Source organism: Aquarana catesbeiana, linkage group LG11 (genome assembly GCF_042186555.1).
Source record: "Aquarana catesbeiana isolate 2022-GZ linkage group LG11, ASM4218655v1, whole genome shotgun sequence".
In the NCBI taxonomy this organism is placed as follows: Eukaryota; Metazoa; Chordata; class Amphibia; order Anura; family Ranidae; genus Aquarana; species Aquarana catesbeiana.
In genome coordinates, this window is record NC_133334.1 from 112,077,633 (window position 1) to 112,098,258 (window position 20,626).

Below are 20,626 nucleotides of genomic sequence, written 5' to 3' on the forward strand. Positions count from 1 at the left end.
TGAGCACAAGTGGCATATTTGGACAGCAACAATGTCAGTCTGGTGGAGAAGGGGGGTTTTAGATGCGCTAGCAGATTTCAATACACTAACAAAAACGGAAGCCAAACTTCAACTAACATTTTATAAGCAGTTACAGAAAACTTTTTTTTTTATTTTGGGATAAAGGTATTACATAAAAAAAGCTGATCATTGTAAGCACCCCTGCCAGTGTTAAATTGTTTGTCTCATCTTTCTGATGAATTCTGCTGGAGAGCTTGTTCTTTTGAAAAACAAGTTTACTGCCCAGATTACCAGATGAAAATAGAAGGAAATAATAAAAAAGGAAATTAATGCAGCCATCACATCTAAGAATTGGTAAGCTGCAATATAATAAATGTTTGCTTTGGATTTAATACTGCTTTGAGGGTATGTTTTTACAGAAAAGTAATCAAGTAGTCTTTACTACAAAAAAAAAAAACTCATGTGAGTGAGGAAAAGTATTGATGTACAGATATTTGTATATTAATGACCACTTCCAATGAGAAGGAATAAAGAAAAATTATGAATATATAAGCATGGAAAGGTATACTCATACCTTAATGTAGAAGGTGTATGCTCTTCTTGGTTATAAGGACCCAGTTCTAAGCGGCAAGCTAGGCCACCCAGCAGTTCACAGTCTTCTAAGTCACAAGGGTACCTGCCCTCTAGGACATTAGATTTGGCCTCTTCGTATAGCAGACGCAAAACATCCTCATTAACGATCTAAACGTAAAATTAACATATCATCTCAAAAAAATGGCCAATTTAAATTTTCTCTATGCCTAAAACACCACCTGAAAACTAACAATAATGAAGTGTTGCAAAGCAAAAATAGCCGCCCTTGATACTCTTGTATTCAAATTGTAATGCAACTGTGCTGTGTTTTGTACCGTGTAATTTGTAAAGGGCTGTAAAAACTATTGGTGCTATATAAATCCTGTATAATAATAGTACAGGATAATAGCAGGATTAACTTCTACTTTGGCACTAGAAGGCATTTTCAATATGACTGCAGCAAGTACATTCGACTGTAAGCACCTCTGGGAGCTTTCTATGTAGGTAGAACTACATAGAACTGTGATAGGGCAGTATCAAGGCTTCTGTTGTGTTTAACCTCTTTGATGAGAACTAGTGATGCACCGAATTTTCGGCCGCCGAAACATATCGGCTGAAAATGGCCTTTTCTGCAAAATGCCGAAAAGGAAATCTCGCTGATAACCGCGCCGAAAATGGGGGCGGGGCCTCGTCCCTGGTGCTGCCCATTACGGGGGTGTCCTTCTGGCACGGCGCGCCGCAGTCCTCTCTTCTCCTCCTCCCCTCCCTCGCCGCGATCTCCGTTGTGTCACGGAGCTTAACTACACAGACCGCAGTAACAATGTCCCGTCTCCTGTGACAGACGGCACACCGATCCAATGGTGGGACATTGAATCAATGTGACGTGATAACAGGAGGCGGGACATCATTACTGCGACCCGGACAAATCAAATGCAGCTCCGTGACACACGGAGATCGCCGCTCTGATTAGGGTACTGGCAAGCTGCATGACGGGCACAGGTGAGGCTGCATCTTATGGGCACATGTGGGCTGCATGACCGACACTGGTGAGGCAGCAATGATCTCCTCTACCGTGTCCGCAGTCTCTGACCATCTCCTCTACCGTGTCCGCAGTCTCTGACCATCTCCTCTACCGTGTCCGCAGTCTCTGACCATCTCCTCTACCGTGTCCGCAGTCTCTGACCATCTCCTCTACCGTGTCCGCAGTCTCTGACCATCTCCTCTACCGTGTCCGCAGTCTCTGACCATCTCCTCTACCGTGTCCGCAGTCTCTGACCATCTCCTCTACCGTGTCCGCAGTCTCTGACCATCTGCTCTACAGTGTCCGCAGTCTGACCATCTCCTCTACAGTGTCCGCAGTCTCTGACCATCTCCTCTACAGTGTCCGCAGTCTCTGACCATCTCCTCTACAGTGTCCGCAGTCTCTGACCATCTCCTGTATAAAAATAATTTTTAAAAACAGTCACTTTCAGCATTGGTGCTGTTTTGGTATTGGTGCTGTTTCGGTATCGGTTTTCAGGATCAAGGAAGATTTATTTTCGGTATCGGTTTCGGCACTAAAAAACCCATTCGGTGCATCCCTAGTGAGAACTAAAGAATGCTATGCAATAAAGTGAAAACACAGCATAGTTCTACTACTTTAGAAGGACCACAGTCCTTTCTATCGTAAAAACTAAATTTCCTGGTCTTAATATACATCTACTGTAGCGGAAATTTGGTGAGGTTTTGCTTTTCTTCCTGTGTATATGGTCGTCTCTTTATCTATATTGTTTCTAAAGAAAACCCTTATGCAGCAGCCAAGGAAGGAGCGAAATAGAATACAGAGTGTCACTTGAGTGACAGCTTTGAGTCTGCTGACATAAATTCCAAGATGGCAGCATAGCGGCAGCCTCTGAGCATGGGAGTCTTTTGCAGGTAAATAACATGCAAAAAAATATGTTAAATACACATATAATCCTGTGGGAAGTGTTTTGATGGGAAAAAAAAAAAAAAAAAAAAAAAAAAGTCTGGCAACAGGGTCTCCAACTATTAAGAACTAGCCTTACATTTTTTTTTTTAGGATAGATTTATCTTAAAAAAGAAGAATCTGCACAAGGGACATATACTAACTGTAAGTTATATCTCTTGTGCTGATTTTTATGTACCCCCCCCCCCCGGTGCTTCTACTCTGTGAGCCGGTTTCCTGTCAGAATACCGCTAACCATCAAAAAATGTAACGGAAGTGACGTTCTGAGCAACAAATGCTTACTGTGTATGCGCCCCAACATGGCCGTTACGCATTCCAATAGGTTTCCTAATCTGATAGAACACGAAGCCAGCGGCGGACATCTCTTCTTACACCCAGGCAAGCAGGCAGAAGGTGGCGAAGGCCATCTTGGTACACCCCTCAGTGGAAAACGGATTATATACTGAAATAGTCTATTTCAGTATATATAAGGTGAGTTAACTACTAAAATAAGTGTGAAATTGAAGACTTGCCTGGGTGTAAGATGTCAGCTGCCGCCGTCATGTTCTGTCACATCAGGAAACCTATTGAAACGCATAGCGGCCATGCTGGAACGCATATCGCATGTGCAATAAGCAATTTTGTTTGCAACGTCACTTCCATTGCATTTTCTGATAGGTAGCAGTAATCTAATAGAACACCGGAGAAGGAATCCACCGGCATCGGAAGTTGACCATAGAGATTTCCGAAAAACAGATGGTCCCCGGTCATCTCTATGACCCTTGGAGACCCAGGCGCGACGTTATAAGGTCACGCCTGGCCTGTCAGTTGTAAATACTGCCATGTACTCGGCTGGAAAGCCAAGATCATCCTGTTTTGTTTTTTTTACCTCAGGCTTTCGAGCCTGGAGGAGAGACGTGGGGTCTTATTGACCCCACATCGCTCCATAAAGAGGACCTGTCGTGCACTATTCCTATTACAAGGGATGTTTACATTCCTTGTAATAGGAATAAAAGTGAAAAAAAAAAAAAAAAAATTTAAAAGCGCCCCCACGAGCTTGCACACAGAAGCGAGCGCATACGTACGGTGCACCCACATATGTAAACGGCGTTCAATCCACACATGTGATGTATCACGCGAACGTTAGAGCAACAAATTCTATCCCAAGACCTCCTCTAGAACTCTAAACAGGTAATCTGTAAAAATGTTTTAAAGTGTTGCCTATGAAGGATTTTTAACTACCGAAGTTTGGCTCCATTCCACTAGTGTGCACAATTTTCAAGCATGACACGTTAGGTATCTATTTACTCGGCATAACATCTTTCACATTATACAAATAATTGGGCTAACTTATTTTATTTTTTTCATTTATTAAACTGTCCTCTCCCCCCCCACAAAAAAAAGCTGCGCAAATACCATGTGACATAAAAAGTTGCAACGACCGCCATTTTATTTCCTAGGGTCTCTGCTAAAAAGAAAAAAATAGACATAAATAATATTTGGGGATTCTGAGTAATTTTCTAGCAAATTCTAGCAATTTTTACATGTAGGAGCGAAGTGCCAGAATTGGCCCGGATGGGAAGTGGTTAATATATGGGACCACAAACAGCCTCCACAGTTTTCTTTGCTTGTGAATTGAAAGCGGTCATCATAGGCACAGGGTAATACATTTTTTCTACGCTTATGCTGGGTACACACAGGAAGTTTTTTTTTCGTTCGACCCAGCGAGCTGAACGGAAGAAAAAAAACCAAAACAAAAAAACAAAAACAAAAAAAACCCCCACGTACAGATCACTTTACTAACACATCCGATTTTAGCACAGCTATCTACTCGCTGAGCTATTGTGGTCTGACATCCAGAGCACAGTGATCAGCGCTCGCAGCCATTGGCCATACTTTAGGGGGCATCTATGGCCCTCAGACTACTCCAAGTGTAACCATACACATTTGACCTGGCTCTTTGTGATCCATGGGTCCTGACTAGGAACTTAAAATGGTTTAAATTAGGAAGGCTGTGTCACCCACATTAATATTTATAACAAATACATTGGGGTTGATTTTCTAAAGCTGGAGAGTGCAAAATCTGGTGCAGCTGTGCTTGGTAGCCAGTTTCTAACTTCAGCTTGTTCTAATAAGCTTTGACAATAAAACCTGGAAGCCGATTGGTTCCTATGCAGAGCTGCACCAGATTTTGCACTCTCTAGTTTTAGTAAATCAACCCCATTGTGTGCCACTACAATACTTTAGTAAATATTGAAACCAATACACTGTTCCCGTTATAGAGCCAAACACAAACAGTTCTACTTGATCTTGCTTTATGATTTCAAGAGCCTTTAATAAGGCTGTGAAGATGATTTCAGTTGTCAGTTTATGATCTGTATAACTTATTATCTCACCTGAAGTTCTCGACATTTAGGAAAGAAAATATTTCTGCGGAACTGCAGACAAGGTTCATCTATGTAAAGAGCACACAGGAAGCAAACAATTTAGTTATGCCATGCTTTATAGTAATAATTAAATCTTATTCAACCACACCCCAAATAAAACACAACATAATCACAGCATAAAAAAAAAAAAAAAAAAAAAAAAAAAGGTAGAGGGGACAAGCACCAATCTAAAAGCAAAATGATACACACCACAAAGTATCCTCTCACATTTTTGTAAATATTTTATCGTATATTTTCATGTGACAACACTTTGCTACAATGTAAAGCTTAGAGAGTGTACAGCTTGTATAACAGTGTAAAATTGCTGTCCCCTCAAAGTAACAACACACAGCCATTAATGTCTAAACCGCTGGCAACAAAAGTGAGTACACCCCCTAAGTATAAATGTCCAAATTGGGCCCAATTAGCCATTTTCCCTCCCCGATGGCATGTGACTCTTTAGTGTTACAAGGTCTCAGGTGTGAATGGGGAGCAGGTGTGTTAAATTTGGCGCCATCGTTCTCACTCTCTCATACTGGTCACTGGAAGTTCAATATGGCACCTCATGGCAAAGAACTCGAGGACCTGAAAAAAAGAATTGTTGCTCTAAATAAAAAGATGGCCTAGGGCAGTGGTCCTCAACTCCTGTCCTCAGGACCCACTAACAGACCAGATTTTAAAGTATTACCATGGGGAGATGCAGACTAGAATACTGCAATCACTGAGCAGCAAATGATATCACCGGTGATGTATTTCAGTTATCGTGCAAACTTGGCCTGTTAGTGGGTGCTGAGGACAGTAGTTGAGAGCCACTGGCCTAGGCTATAAGGATTACCAAGACCCTGAAACTGAGCTGCAACATGGTGGCCAAGACCATACAGCAGTTTAACAGGACAGGTTCTCCTCAGAACAGGCCCCACAATGGTCGACCAAAGAATTTGAGTGCACATGCTCGAAGTACAGAGTTCGAAGGGGTGGGGGGTCAGCCTGTCAGTGCTCAGACCATACGCTGCACACTGCATCAAATTGGTCTGCATGGCTGTCATCCCAGATGGGAGGCATGTCAGAACAAGGCTGATCGTTGGAGAGCAGGCCGAGTACTCAGCATAGCTAGAAAACTGACCACAGTATACTCTCCTGCTCACTGTGGTCGGTTTTTATTAGGAAAGTAGACGGACTGGCAGGATCACCAGGGATTTCACATAAATGAAGCAATACAAAAGAGAACAAGTTACTTTTTTCCTGCAAGTACATGGTATAGCAGGCACTTATCAGGAATATAAAAAAAACTTGGTTTAAAATGCTAACTTTTTTAATGGCACAACAAGCTGGGGGTCACAGACAGTGATTTTTGGAGGTAAACTGAGCCCCATACAGTGACTTGTCACAGAATCATGCCTGTTTTTAATGAAGTGCCATCTGAGGGCCCAAATATCAAGGGCATCCTATATTGCATTTTGGCCTTGATCCTTCCGCACAGAGCTTTTCTCTAGATTCTTGGAATCTTTTGATATTATGTACTGTAGATGATGATACAGTGTATTTAAAGTCTTTGTAATTTAAACATCGAGGAACATTATAAATATAAAATATTATAAAAATATGGGTTTATGAGATTTACAAACTATTGCATTATGCTTTTGTGTCAATTTTACACAATATCCTAACTTGATTGGAATTGGGGGTTGTACAGCATTGAGGTTGCGCAGTGGCCAAGGGTAACGTCACATCTGGTGGTGTACCCGCATAATTTCCAACCAGTGGAACACACGTCGGCTCGGCAGAACAGCGGTTCTCTATTACAGAAAGGCTATCTGTGTTGGGGCTTACCTAAAGCACCTTTAACCGGTTCCCGACCGGCGCACGCCGATGTACACCAGCAGAATGGCACAGCTGGGCAAATGGGCGTACCCGTACGTCCCTTTGAATTTGCCGCCGTGCCATTGCGTGCACGCCGGCCGGGAGCTCCGTGAGTCGGGTCGCGCGGACTCGATCACCGCAGGGATACCTGCGATCGCCTCATGGAGAGGACGAACGGGGAGATGCTAATGTAAACAAGCATCTCCCTGTTCTGCGTAGTGACAGTGTCACTGATCTCAGCTCCCTGTGATCGGGAGCAGAGATCAGTGACGTGTCACACGTAGCCATGCCCCCCCACAGTTAGTAACACTACCCAGGTCATACTTAACCCCTCCCTAGCCCCCTAGTGATTAACCCCTTCACTGCCAGTGTCATTTACACAGGAATCAGTGCATTTGTATAGCACTGATTGCTGTATAAATGTCAATGGTAAAAAAAAAAAAAAAGGTGTCTAAAATGTCCGATGTGTCCGCCATTAAGTCGCAGTCATGATAGAAATATTATATATATATATATATATATATATATATTCTATCTATCTGATCGCCGCCATTACTAGTAAAAAAATAAAACATTTATAAATAAATGCCATAAAACTATCCCCTGTTTTGTAAAAGCTATAACTTTTGTGCATACCAATCAATAAACACTTATTGCGATTTTTTTTTACCAAAAATATGTAGAAGAATACGTATCGGCCTAAACTGAGGAAAAAAAAAATGTTTTTTTAAAATATTTTTTTGGGATATTTATTATAGCAAAAAGTAAAAAAATAATGTTTTTTTCAAAATTGTCGCTATTTTTTTTTTGTTTATAGCGCAAAAAATAAAAACCGCGGAGGTGATCAAATACCACCAAAAGAAAGCTCTATTTGTGGGAAAAAAAAGGATGTCAATTTTGTTTGGGAGCCACGTCACACGACCGCCCAACTGTCAGTTAAAGCAACGCAGTGCTGAATCGCAAAAAACGCACTGGTCAGGAAGGGGGTAAATTCTTCCAGGGCTGAAGTGGTTAAATGTAAGTGCAGAACTTTGATTTAAGTTTTTTTTTTTTAATAGTTTAAAAAAAATAAACACATACTACGCTGTATCTTTTTGCCATTTACTCATTGAGTATGGGGTGGAAGGATTCCTTGTACTGAGATCCATTAGCCCACTAGCTGTGAAAGAGTGATGAAAGGAGTCATCTCTGGAGTATACAAAAAGTGAGGGAGGCCTTTCATGTCCATTTGGAGTTGGCGAGTGTGATTTTTTGCCCCCACGGTGGTGGCACACAATATAAGTGAATTTATTAAAGCACATTACCTAGTTGATGGTGATGGGAAGAAATCTGAAGAGCTACCCTATTTGTGGACCAATTTTTTATGATCTTCCATATATATTTTTGGTTTGTGGTTTGCATAGTATCAGCATTCCTTTTATGTATATGATGTTTTTGAGGTGATTTGTTCACTTTAAAAGGGGCAGCTGCTATTCTACGAACAATTTCATTATTTTGTTTCCCATTTTTATAGAGGTGATACGTCAAGTTTATCACATTTTTACTTAATAGAGGCATTTTATTGCAGAAGAGACGCTCGCTGTTTTACAGTGGAACTTCAGTTCTGCTTTAAGCGCCAGGTCACACCAGATGCAGTTTAATTTTTTCTGCACCAATACAGTCAGTTCTGGTCAGTTTCTGCACCGAAAACTGACTGCATGGTGTGAACAAGAGCCATTGGAATACATAGAAAAACTGTGCATGCATTTTTATTGCAGGAAAAAAAAAAAAAAAAAAGCGCACAGAACCGCATCTGGTGTGAACTGGCCCTAAAGAAAATGCCTTGTCATCTGCATCTCTGACTTTACATTTAGAAAGATAAAATAAAGATCATTTGTTTACCTTGATGAATGTCTTCAGTCGAACAATTTGTGAATCGTGCCAACAGATCACGCCATTGTCTGCAGACTTTGTAAGGTTGATGTTTTGGCTTCAGTTGCACCTCTAAAACAAAAACAAAACAAAAAAAAAAAAAAAGACAAAATTATATGAGGGAGCTATTTCATTATGTATGGATGTGCAATGTCAAATGCCCATGTTTATTACCCAAAAATGGAGAGACAAGCCATAGAGCAAAGACTTCTTGAGCAATGTCAGGGAGCAAAAGGACTTCGCGGATTATTCGGTGCAACTCATGTGCCATTATGCCAGAAAGGCCATCCACTGTCAGCGGAACTGCCGCATCGTTCACAAAATACACAATCACACCCATGGCTAAGGAGAGAAAAAGTAAGAAAATGGTAACAGATGAAAGGATGTAATTTTAGATAGATGAATATAGCATCCTACTAATCTGTTTATTCTGTGATGGCTCCACTATTTTGTTTCTCCTGTTAAAAACACAAAACAAAAGAAACACAAACAACCAACCAGATTAAAAATGTAATTCATCTAAAGCTTAATGGATATGGGCTAAAAACACAACAGCTTGTGCCCATGATGTCCAACGGGAACAGAAGCTATTATGCAAACAGTCTAAATCAGCACAGGGCAGGGATGTAGTTCTATGCAATTTATGCCCAGGCGATGACAAGCTGCATTTATAAAAACAACCTCAGTTACTTTGAGAGGAGAATAAAGGTTCTCCTGCAGCTGCCGAGGTCATAGAATAAAACTGAATCATGTCTCAAACTGCTAGCGTTGGAGCTTTTCTACATAAAACTCATACTGTATTTCTATTCTATACCTCAATACATGTTCTTCAATTAGTATAAATTATCTCCAGCTCCTATGTGATCTTTTTTTTTTTTTTTTTTAAATGCTCTTAAATCAAAAATAAAAAAGGAGAAGAAAAAAAGTCATGTGCTGAACCTATATTAAAAACACAGGTTCAGCACTATCCATAATCTAAAAATTCACAGCTCCAAAGAAGCACTTTAAAAAATACATTCCACACTTCAAACCAGGGAGTAGTTTAAAAATTGAGCAAAACACAAAAATGATTGAATGTTGGAAGAATATCAGAACAAATCTACATTCACTGAGTGATAAACAGCACAGTAAAACAGTCACCAGCTCTCTGCTTAGGGAGCCCTGAGAACCGAGCAATCAGCGGTGTTTGATTGCTCAGTTCTCAGTGTTAAAGCCGGTGGGGGACCAATGCTGCATCCACCTAGGCAAGTATACTCACAACACACAAGTATACACAAAAAAAAAAAAATCGTGTTTTTGCTTTAAAGCAACAAACCCATTAAACCAAAACATGAATTACCGTATTTATCGGCGTATAACACGCACATTCATTTTAAGAGGGAAGTTTTAGGAAAAAAACTTAAAATTTTAAATAAGGAACTTTGAAGCAAAATAAGGGTCAGTGCCCATCTGCAGCCTCACCATTGCCATCAATGCAGCCTGATCAATGCCTATCTGCAGTCTCACAAGTGCCATCAATGCAGCCTCATCAGTCCACATCAATGCAGCCACACCATTGCCATCAGTGTAGCCTGATTGATGCCCATCTGCAGCCTAGAGGGGACAGGGAGGGGGGCGGGACGAGCGCCGACAGATTACATACAGCGAGAATCTCCTATGATAGACAATACAGTGGTCCAAGGGCGGCCCAGGAGATGGGACTTCCTACTACAGAGGCCGACAAGTAAACAGGAGATTCTCACTGTATGTAATCTGATGGGAGGGGGTAGGGTTGTAGTGTTAAAATTTATTAGAAGATTTAGATACACTAACTAAGCTAAAGCCAAACTCCAGCTCTCACTTTATAATCAGTTACAGTAGTTTTTTTATTTCCCTGCCAGCAGTAAGTGGTTCGTCTCATTTCTGGAGAGCTTGTGCTTGTGAAAAACAACAGACTTGCTGGAAGGTTCACTAGATGAAAATAGAAGAAAGCCTAAAAAAGGGAAACTAATACAGCCATCATATCTAAGAATTGGTAAGCTGCAATATAATAAAATGTTTGTGGTTGTTCCTTCTGCCTCTCCTTATCCTAAAAATTTTTAGTAGGTATAATGATGCAGGCTTTTGGTGCCCTCAGCTAACGATGTTTTTTTTCGGTTTACTCTAAGGCTGGCCATACATTATACAATTTTCTTTAAGATTTACGAAAACCATATAAATATGGAGGTCAAACCTAAACACTTTCAATTTGTAAGCAATCAGGCAGGCCCTTGCACTACTTGGTTGAAGGTAAATCTAAAATGAAATTGAATAAGAAAATTGTACAATGTATGGCTAAAGTTTTCTTATGTTTGTTGGAACGACTGAAGAACCTTTCCAACTACTGGACACCACATCATTAGAGGCTGTTAACAGCTGTTCTAAGCCTGATCATTGTACTGACTGTGGTTCATTTTTATATGCTCTTTTACTTATCCCTTTTTTTATCTTGTATTGGTGTAAAATCATACATCAATAAACACATTGAAATATAATTGTTTGCTTTTGGGTTTATTATTGCTTTAAATTAGATAAAACACACCCACACTCCTTTAATACATACATCGTGTTCCTGAAGAGGAGACACTGCCTTGCAGCATATATTCATTCATTAATGATGGCGGTGACGTTCCACTCCCATCCATCTACACACAAAAAACAAAACATCTTTTAAACTAAATATTAAAGGGAAATAAACATTTGTAAAAGGTAGGGAATGGTTGTAGTAAATGGGTAACAAACACTTCAAGCAAAATGTCAAAAACCAGGCTACCCAACATTATACAAAGGTGATTCTTTAACCACTTCAGCCCCGGAAGGATTTACCCCCTTCCTGACCAGAGCACTTTTTACAATTTGGCACTGCGTCGCTTTAACTGCTAATTGCGCGGTCATGCAATGCTGTAACCAAACGAAATTTGCGTCCTTTTCTTCCCACAAATAGAGCTTTCTTTTGATGGTATTTGATCACCTCTGCCGTTTTTATTTTTTGCGCTATACACGGAAAAAGACCGAAAATTTTGAAAAAAAATGATATTTTCTACTTTTTGTTCTAAAAAAAAATCCAATAAACTCAATTTTAGTCATACATATAGGCCAAAATGTATTTGGCCACATGTCTTTGGTAAAAAAAATGTCAATAAGTGTATATTTATTGGTTTGCGCAAAAGTTATAGCACCTACAAACTAGGGTACATTTTCTGGAATTTACACAGTCTTTAATTTATGACTGCCTATGTCATTTCTTGAGGTGCTAAAATGACAGGGCAGTACAAAACCCCCACAAATGACCCCATTTTGGAAAGTAGACACCCCAAGGAAATTGCTGAGAGGCATGTTGAGCCCATTGAATATTCATTTTTTTTGTCCCAAGTGATTGAATAATGAAAAAAAAAAAAAAAAAATTACAAAAAGTTGTCACTAAATGATATATTGCTCACACAGGCCATGGGCATATGTGGAATTGCACCCCAAAATACATTTAGCTGCTTCTCCTGAGTATGGGGATACCACATGTGTGGGACTTTTTGGGAGCCTAGCCGCATACAGGGCCCCGAAAACCAATCACTGCCTTCAGGATTTCTAAGGGCGTACATTTTTGATTTTACTCCTCACTACCTATCACAGTTTTGAAGGCCATAAAATGCCCAGATGGCACAAACCCCCCCCAAATGACCCCATTTTGGAAAGTAGACACCCCAAGCTATTTGCTGAGAGGCATGTTGAGTCCATGGACTATTTTATATTTTGACACAAGTTGCGGGAAAGTGACAATTTATTTATTTATTTATTTATTTTTTGCACAAAGTTGTCACTAAATGATATATTGCTCACACAGGTCATGGGCATATGTGGAATTGCACCCCAAAATACATTCTGCTGCTTCTCTTGAGTGCGGGGATACCACATGTGTGGGACTTTTTAGGAGCCTAGCCGCGTACGGGACCCCGAAAACCAATCACCGCCTTCAGGATTTCTAAGGGTGTACATTTTTGATTTCACTCTTCACTGCCTATCACAGTTTCGGAGGCCATGGAATGCCCAGGTGGCACAAACCCCCCCCAAATGACCCCATTTTGGAAAGTAGACACCCCAAGCTATTTGCTGAGAGGCATGGTGAGTATTTTGCAGCTCTCATTTGTTTTTGAAAATGAAGAAAGACAAAAAAAAAAATTTTTTTTTTCTTTTTTTAATTTTCAAAACTTTGTGACAAAAAGTGAGGTCTGCAAAATACTCACTATACCTCTCAGCAAATAGCTTGGGGTGTCTACTTTCCAAAATGGGGTCATTTGGGGGGGGGTTTGTGCCACCTGGGCATTCCATGGCCTCCGAGACTGTGATAGGCAGTGAAGAGTGAAATCAAAAATTTACGCCCTTAGAAAGCCTGAAGGCGGTGCTTGGTTTTCGGGGTTTACGTGGCTAGGCTCCCAAAAAGTCTCACACATGTGGTATCCCCGTACTCAGGAGAAGCAACAGAATGTATTTTGGGGTGTAATTTCACATATTCCCATGGCATGTTTGAGCAATATATCATTTAGTGACAACTTTGTGCAAAAAAAAAAAAAAAAAAATAAATAATAATTTGTCTCTTTCCCGCAACTTGTGTCACAATATAAAATATTCCATGGACTCGACATGCCTCTCAGCAAATAGCTTGGGGTGTCTACTTTCCAAAATGGGGTCATTTGGGGGGGTTTGAACTGTCCTGGCATTTTATGCACAACATTTAGAAGCTTATGTCACACATCACCCACTCTTCTAACCACTTGAAGACAAAGCCCTTTCTGACACTTTTTGATTACATGAAAAAATTATTTTTTTTTGCAAGAAAATTACTTTGAACCCCCACACATTATATTTTTTTTTAAAGCAAATGCCCTACAGATTAAAATGGTGGGTGTTTTATTTTTTTTTTTCACACAGTATTTGCGCAGCGATTTTTCAAACGCATTTTTTGGGGAAAAACACACTTTTTTACATTTTAATGCACTAAAACACACTATATTGCCCAAATGTTTGATGAAATAAAAAAGATGATCTTAGGCCGAGTACATGGATACCAAACATGACATGCTTTACAATTGCGCACAAACGTGCAGTGACAACAAAATAAATACATTTTTAAAAGCCTTTAAAAGCCTTTACAGGTTACCACTTTAGATTTACAGAGGAGGTCTACTGCTAAAATTACTGCCCTCGATCTGACCGTCGCGGTGATACCTCACATGCATGGTGCAATTGCTGTTTACATTTGACGCCAGACCGACGCTTGCGTTCGCCTTAGCGCGAGAGCAGGGGAGACAGGGGTGCTTTTTTTTTTTTTTTTTTTTTTTCTTTATTATTTTTTTGCTTTTTTATCTTATTTTAAAACTGTTCCTTTCATTTTTTTTTTTTTTTTAATCATTTTTATTGTTATCTCAGGGAATGTAAATATCCCCTATGATAGCAATAGGTAGTGACAGGTACTCTTTTTTGAAAAAATTGGGGTCTATTAGACCCTAGATTTCTCCTCTGCCCTCAAAGCATCTGACCACACCAAGATCGGTATGATAAAATGCTTTCCCAATGGCGCTATTTACATCCGGCGAAATCTAAGTCATAAAATGCTCGTAGCTTCCGGTTTCTTAGGCCATAGAGATGTTTGGAGCCACTCTGGTCTCTGATCAGCTCTATGGTCAGCTGGCTGAATCACCGGCTGCATTCTCAGGTTCCCTGTTGAGACAGGAGAGCCAGAGAAAAACACGGAAGACGGTGGGGGGGGGGGGCATTCTCTCCCACTGCTTGTAAAAGCAGTCTAGAGGCTAATTAGCCGCTAGGATTGCTTTTACATGAAAGCCGACCGCTGGCTGAAAAGAATGATACCAAGATGATACCTAAACCTGCAGGCATCATTCTGGTATAACCACTCAAAGTCGTGAATGCTGTACCTGAAGACAAAAATATGGTTAACAATAAAGCACAGTAAACGGTAAAGTATAAAAAATTGCAGACCTGAAAAGCAAACATGATAAAACATAATAACAATAAAACATTGCAGAATAGAATACAGTAAAAAAGAGCAGAACAATAGAGAGAATAGAGAGAGAGAGAGAGAATAGAGAGAGAACAATAAAACTACAACTATTATTTTTTATTTTATATTTTTGTTTGTGTTTTTTTTTTTTTTTTTTTTTTTTTTTTTTTTACACTTTTTTTGTAACTGTAACTTTTATAACTGTAACCGGTTCCAGGTTCGGGTCTCTCAAAATGCGATGGCATCTTGGGGGACCCTGTGAAAGTGTGTCCTAGTCTGTGCAATGCTGTACCCTACGCTAATACTCAACTAGTGAATGGTAGCGTTCAAAACATTCACCAATGCAAAGACCAGGATTGTCAGGACAGGAGGGACAATAATAGAGGGTGTCACGCCTATATCCGCGCTTGCTGCAGACACAACATCTTTTTTAGGGGGGTTCGTTGGGTAGGGGTACTCGGGAGGACATAAAAATGCCTCTCATGCAGCCGACTGCATTTGGTTGGGGATGTGAATGGGGGAAGTACGGGCGCTGCAGAAGTGGTGGGTTCCCAATTAGGATTGGCGAATGCAGCAGGAAGGGCACTATGGGCACGACGGGCCTGTGTTTGTCTTCTTGGTGGCAGCGGGACACTATTTGTGCTTGCCACCTCACCAGCTTGAACTGCACTTATGGGACTCGCCACGTCACCAAGTGTTACTGCAGTGCTGGTTTGACTACAACCGGGGTGTACTAGGCCGCTGGCGCTTGCCAGTTCACCAAAACGCTACCAAAAAAACTGTTAACGATCGCAGGGATCAGGCCTGACTCTGCGAACGCTGCAGTTATGCATTTAGTGTTTTGTAAGTGACAGTGATCGATCGATACTGCACTTGGGTGGGCTGGGCTGGGCCGGGCGGAGGGGCAAAACGCAGGTGCTAGCAGGTATCTGGGCTGATCCCGCTGACACTGCGTTTTTGGGAACCCTAAACTGCTGGGGACGCCAGTATAGATCTGATCGGATCAGATATTGATCAGTTCAGATACTATACCACTAAAGGGAGGTGTACGGTGCGTGCGTGGGTGTTAGCGCTACTGGCACTAACCTGACGCTGCCTGGGGCTGGTGCTTGCCAGTTCACCAAAACGCTACCAAAAAAAACTGTTAGCGATCGCAGGGATCAGGCCTGACTCTGCGAACGCTGCAGTTATGCGTTTAGTGTTTTGTAAGTGACAGTGATCGATCGATACTGCACTTGGGTGGGCTGGGCTGGGCCGGGCGGAGGGGTAAAACGCAGTTGCTAGCAGGTATCTGGGTTGATCCCGCTAACACTGCGTTTTTGGGAACCCTAAACTGCTGGGGACGCTAGTATAGATCTGATCGGATCAGATATTGATGCGTTCAGATACTATACCACTAAGGGAGGTGTACGGTGCGTGGGTGTTAGCGGTACTGGCACTAACCTGACGCTGCCTGGGGCTGGTGCTTGCCATTTCACCAAAATGCTACCAAAAAAACTGTTAGCGATCACAGGGATCAGGCCTGACTCTGCGAACGCTGCAGTTATGCGTTTAGTGTTTTGTAAGTGACAGTGATCGATCGATACTGCACTTGGGTGGGCTGGGCTGGGCCGGGTGGAGGGGCAAAACGCAGGTGCTAGCAGGTATCTGGGCTGATCCCGCTAACACTGTGTTTTTGGGAACCCTAAACTGCTGGGGACGCTAGTATAGATCTGATCGGATCAGATATTGATCTGTACAGATACTATACCACTAAGGGAGGCGTATGCTGCGTGCGTGGGTGTTAGCGGTACTGGCGCTAATCTGACGCTGCCTGGGGCGACGCATATCACCGTCGGGTGATCAGGGGGCTAAATCTTTATTCGGTAATAAACGGCGGGTGCCCTGACACTATAAAAAATAAACAAACTAACCAGCGTCACCCGTAACGGTTATACGGTGATCAGTGGTGAAAGGGGTTAACTAGGGGGCAATCAAGGGGTTAAAACATTTATTAGGTAGTATATGGGGGTCCCTGTCGCTATAAAACGCTGACGGCGAACCTAAATATTTACGTCCCTAACTAGCGTCACCAGCGACACCAATACAGCGATCAGAAAAATGATCGCTTAGCGACACTGGTGACAGGGGGTGATCAAGGGGTTAAAACTTTATTAGGGGGGGTTAGGGGGGTACCCTAGACCTAAAGGGGGGTAATATTCACTGCCCTGACACTGTAACTGTCACAAACTGACACCAATACAGTAATCAGAAAAAAAAAAAAAAACCTGCTTGGTGTCAGTTTGTGACGGGGGGGGGGGGGGGGGGGGGGGGTGGGGTGATCGGGGGGCGATCGGGGGGGGGATCGGGGTGTTTTGTGTGCCTGGCATGTTCTACTGTGTGTGTGTGTGTGTGTGTTGTGCACTTACATTGCAGTCTTCTCTCCTCGGCCCGGAACGGAAAATACCGAGCCGAGGAGAGATGACATCATTTCCTCTGCCTCTGTGTACAATACAGAGGCAGGGAAATGATCCCATTGGCTGAGAGCGATCGCGAGGGGGGGGCCACGAATGGATGGCCTCCCCCTCACCTCCGATCGCCGGGGAAGATTTGCCGACCGCCGCAGGCACCGGGGGGGGGGTCCGATCGGACCCCCCACCCGCGGGCAGGCAAGGACGTACATACACGTCCTTTTGCCTGCCCGTGCCATTCTGCCGACGTATATAGTCGTGCGGCGGTCGGCAAGTGGTTAAAAGCCTTTACAGCTCATTAGATAGCTGCCCCTAATGCCCTGTACACACGACCGGTTTTCCCATCGGAATAAACTCTGAAGGTTTTTCCTGATGGAGTTCTGACTGCATTCCGCTCAAGCTGTCTTGCATACACACGGTCACACCAAATTCCGACCGTCCAGAATGCGGTGACATACAACACGTACGACGGGACTAGAAAACGGAAGTTCAATAGCCAGTAACCAATAGCTTCCGTCTCGTACTTGCTTCAGAGCATGCATCGTTTTTGGTACATCGGAACAGCATACAGACGATCGGTTTTCCCGATAGGAATTGGTTCCGTCGGAAAAATTTAGAACATGTTCTCTTTCTAGGTCCGTCAGAATTTAACGTAAAAAGTCCGATGGGGCATGCACATGATCAGAATATATGATGAAAAGCTCCCGTCTGACTTTTTCTGTCGGGCATTCCACTCGTGTGTACATGGTATTAGAAGTGATGACTAGTACATCAAAGAGCAGAGGTTGACGAAGATTACCAACACAAGCTCACATCGATCGTTGCACGCTTTAACCCTTTGACTGTCAGGAGAGATAGATATAGAGAAAAGATAGATAGATAGATAGATAGATAGATAGATAGATAGATAGATAGATAGATTCACCCATCCTTGACGGACTCTGACCGTATTTTTTTGTAGGCCTCATTCCCATTGGCGTACTGATCTGTACACCCGCATGGAATGCACAGGTGTGCAGTTACGTGCAGGCGGCCTGTTCAAATAAATGACAGACAACCTGGCTGCACATAAACAGACTGCGTTCTGATCCGTGCATCAGATCCGCATGGATGCACACACCAGGATGCACTTGGAGATCCATGCAGGTCTGTGAAGCTGGCTGCCTGTCATTTATCAGAACAGGCTGCCTGCAACAAAGACCTGAGCATCCCATGTGGGTGAGGATGGCCCTTCACACTGGTGCGGGGATCAGTACGCCTGTGTAAATGAGGCCTAATACATTGATTTCCCTATGATTGCCAATTCTGTCTAGAGGCCATAATGCAGTAATTTTTTTCTGAAACACCACAGTCAGAAAAACAACATCATTATAGCTACTAGATGGAGCTGACAACCACAGGAAATCATTGTATTAAAGTGGTTCCAAACATTTTTTTTCTTCTTCTTTATCTTATTACATTACCTGCGTTAAAGGAGAAGTACAGACAAAGCTCATTTGGCTTTACTCCTCCTACGAGTCACAAGAGTGCAGTTCATTCTGTACTGCTGTGACCCGTTTTTCAGCAGACAGCGGGCTGAAGCCTGCTGTCGACTGATGTCACAGAGCCAGTCCAGGCTGGGGCAAGATTGTGACAAAGTCAGGATTCACCCACAACCCTGGATCGGCACCTGGCTACTCCTCTCAATAAGCCGTTGAAAGCCATTGAGAGCCTGAGCCAGCCGCTCCCACCCCCTCCTCCATGAGCCGGAGAGCCGAAGACTGACAGTCACCAGCTCTCTGTTCACGGAACTCTGGGAACTGAGCAATCATTGGTCTTTGATTGCTTGGTTCTCAGTCTTAGAGATGGCGGGGGACAGATGCTGCATCCACCTAGGTAAGGATGATTTTTGAATAAATAAAAAAAAAAAAAAACACCACACACAACTTTCACTAGTTGTTCTCCCAACCACCCTTCCCTAAATACTTACTGGATTTCTGTATTGATCCACTGCTGTGCCCATCTGCACGGTAGGTTCTCTCTCTCTCCCCCCTCTCACAGCCATTGGCTCCTGCTGCTGTAATTCAAATGCAGTGAGCTGTGTGTGTCTAAAGATACACAGCTCGGCTTAAGAGCAAGCGCGCAGGTGTGCCACCATAGGAAGCGATTTCCTACGGCAGCACACGGAGAAGAGGAGGAGCCAAGAGTGCTGGTGGGGGACCCCAGAGGAGGAGGCTAGGGGCCACCCTGTGCACAGAGCAGGTAAGCATAACATATTTATCAACAAAAAAAAATTATATATATATATATATATATATATATATATATATATATATATATATATATACACACATACATACACACACGTGTTTACTTTATAACCACTTTAAAAATTGGTTAGAATTTGTCAATGATGGCTGATCACTTGTCATGTTTAATATAATATAATATAATATAAATGTACCCTATAGAGTCCAGTGAGGTTTAAAAATAAATGAAAGTCATGTGGCTATAACTAAAGATCTTTATACCTGTGTGTAATCTTTTGGAGCTGAGCCTTTGGGCTTTAAAGACGTGGCCTCTGGAGTTATTATCCTAATCTTGGCTTCACTAGCTGGTGAGTCACTGAACACAGAGCGCTCAGCCATGACTTTTAGCATGTGTGCTTATGTGGAGGAGGGGGGGGGGGGCACTGGCTCCTTCCTGTGATGATGATGGGGGTGAGGGGAGATATACCATCCATACTGACATATATGCAGCACTGTGTTTTGGTGGAAGCCCATAGGTAGGTCATTTATACACATCTGTTTACACTACCACACAATGTGTAAACTGCTGGGCCCCCCTGTCTGCACTGCACATTTTATTACCAAGGTGAACAAACCCTTTAAGTCTGATCATACAATTCTTCCACAAGCCCAATCATGACAGGTTCTCTTTAAGGCAGTGAAGTTGTGTGGATTCTGCTCAGTGTACAGACACATCCGTGGCCGCCTTTAGAATGTCCCAGACCCCCAGCTCACATACAAGGGGTACAAATATAATTCAAACCCCAACGCTGTACAACTCACCCCAAAACAGACGATTGCACCAGCTGTCTGCCCTGCTCGCCCTCGGCTCTGCTACAACCAGGAAACTGACTCTCCTCCCCATGAAAACTATTGTCCAATAACGGCATCAGACCTGCGTTTCACGCCTCGCTCTGGCTGTACAACCAACTAGAGGCTAACCAATCACGTCGCTGTCACTTCCTATTTTCCGACTGGCGTCCAATTGCGTTCTGGAATGCGCGGTCTGTTTGGATACCAAAGTTTGCGGAGGAGCCGGCGATGACGTCAGGCTGAGCTCAACTTCTGTGGACTGAGCGAGTGTTTTTCCAGGCGCTTTCCCGCCTTGGCTGACGGGAATGTGAAAGTCTTCCAGGAGGATGAGGGCGAGAGGAAAATATGAC

At 42.6% G+C, this 20,626-nt stretch overlaps 1 protein-coding gene across 1 annotated transcript in view; it reads right to left on the reverse strand.

Annotated features, from left to right (window-relative positions):
- The window catches only part of FRMD8 (FERM domain containing 8), a 61,830-nt gene extending 41,438 nt beyond the window's left edge, over window positions 1–20,392 (reverse strand). Inside the window, exons 1-6 of the mRNA XM_073604895.1 lie at window positions 20,247–20,392; window positions 11,297–11,378; window positions 8,890–9,057; window positions 8,686–8,787; window positions 4,915–4,973; window positions 575–741 (exon numbers count right to left, since the gene is read on the reverse strand). Coding sequence (XP_073460996.1) covers window positions 575–741; window positions 4,915–4,973; window positions 8,686–8,787; window positions 8,890–9,057; window positions 11,297–11,378 — 578 coding nt within the window. The 5' untranslated portion in view covers window positions 20,247–20,392. The remainder of the gene's footprint in view (window positions 1–574; window positions 742–4,914; window positions 4,974–8,685; window positions 8,788–8,889; window positions 9,058–11,296; window positions 11,379–20,246) is intronic.
- Between the last annotated feature and the right edge of the window lie 234 nt (window positions 20,393–20,626).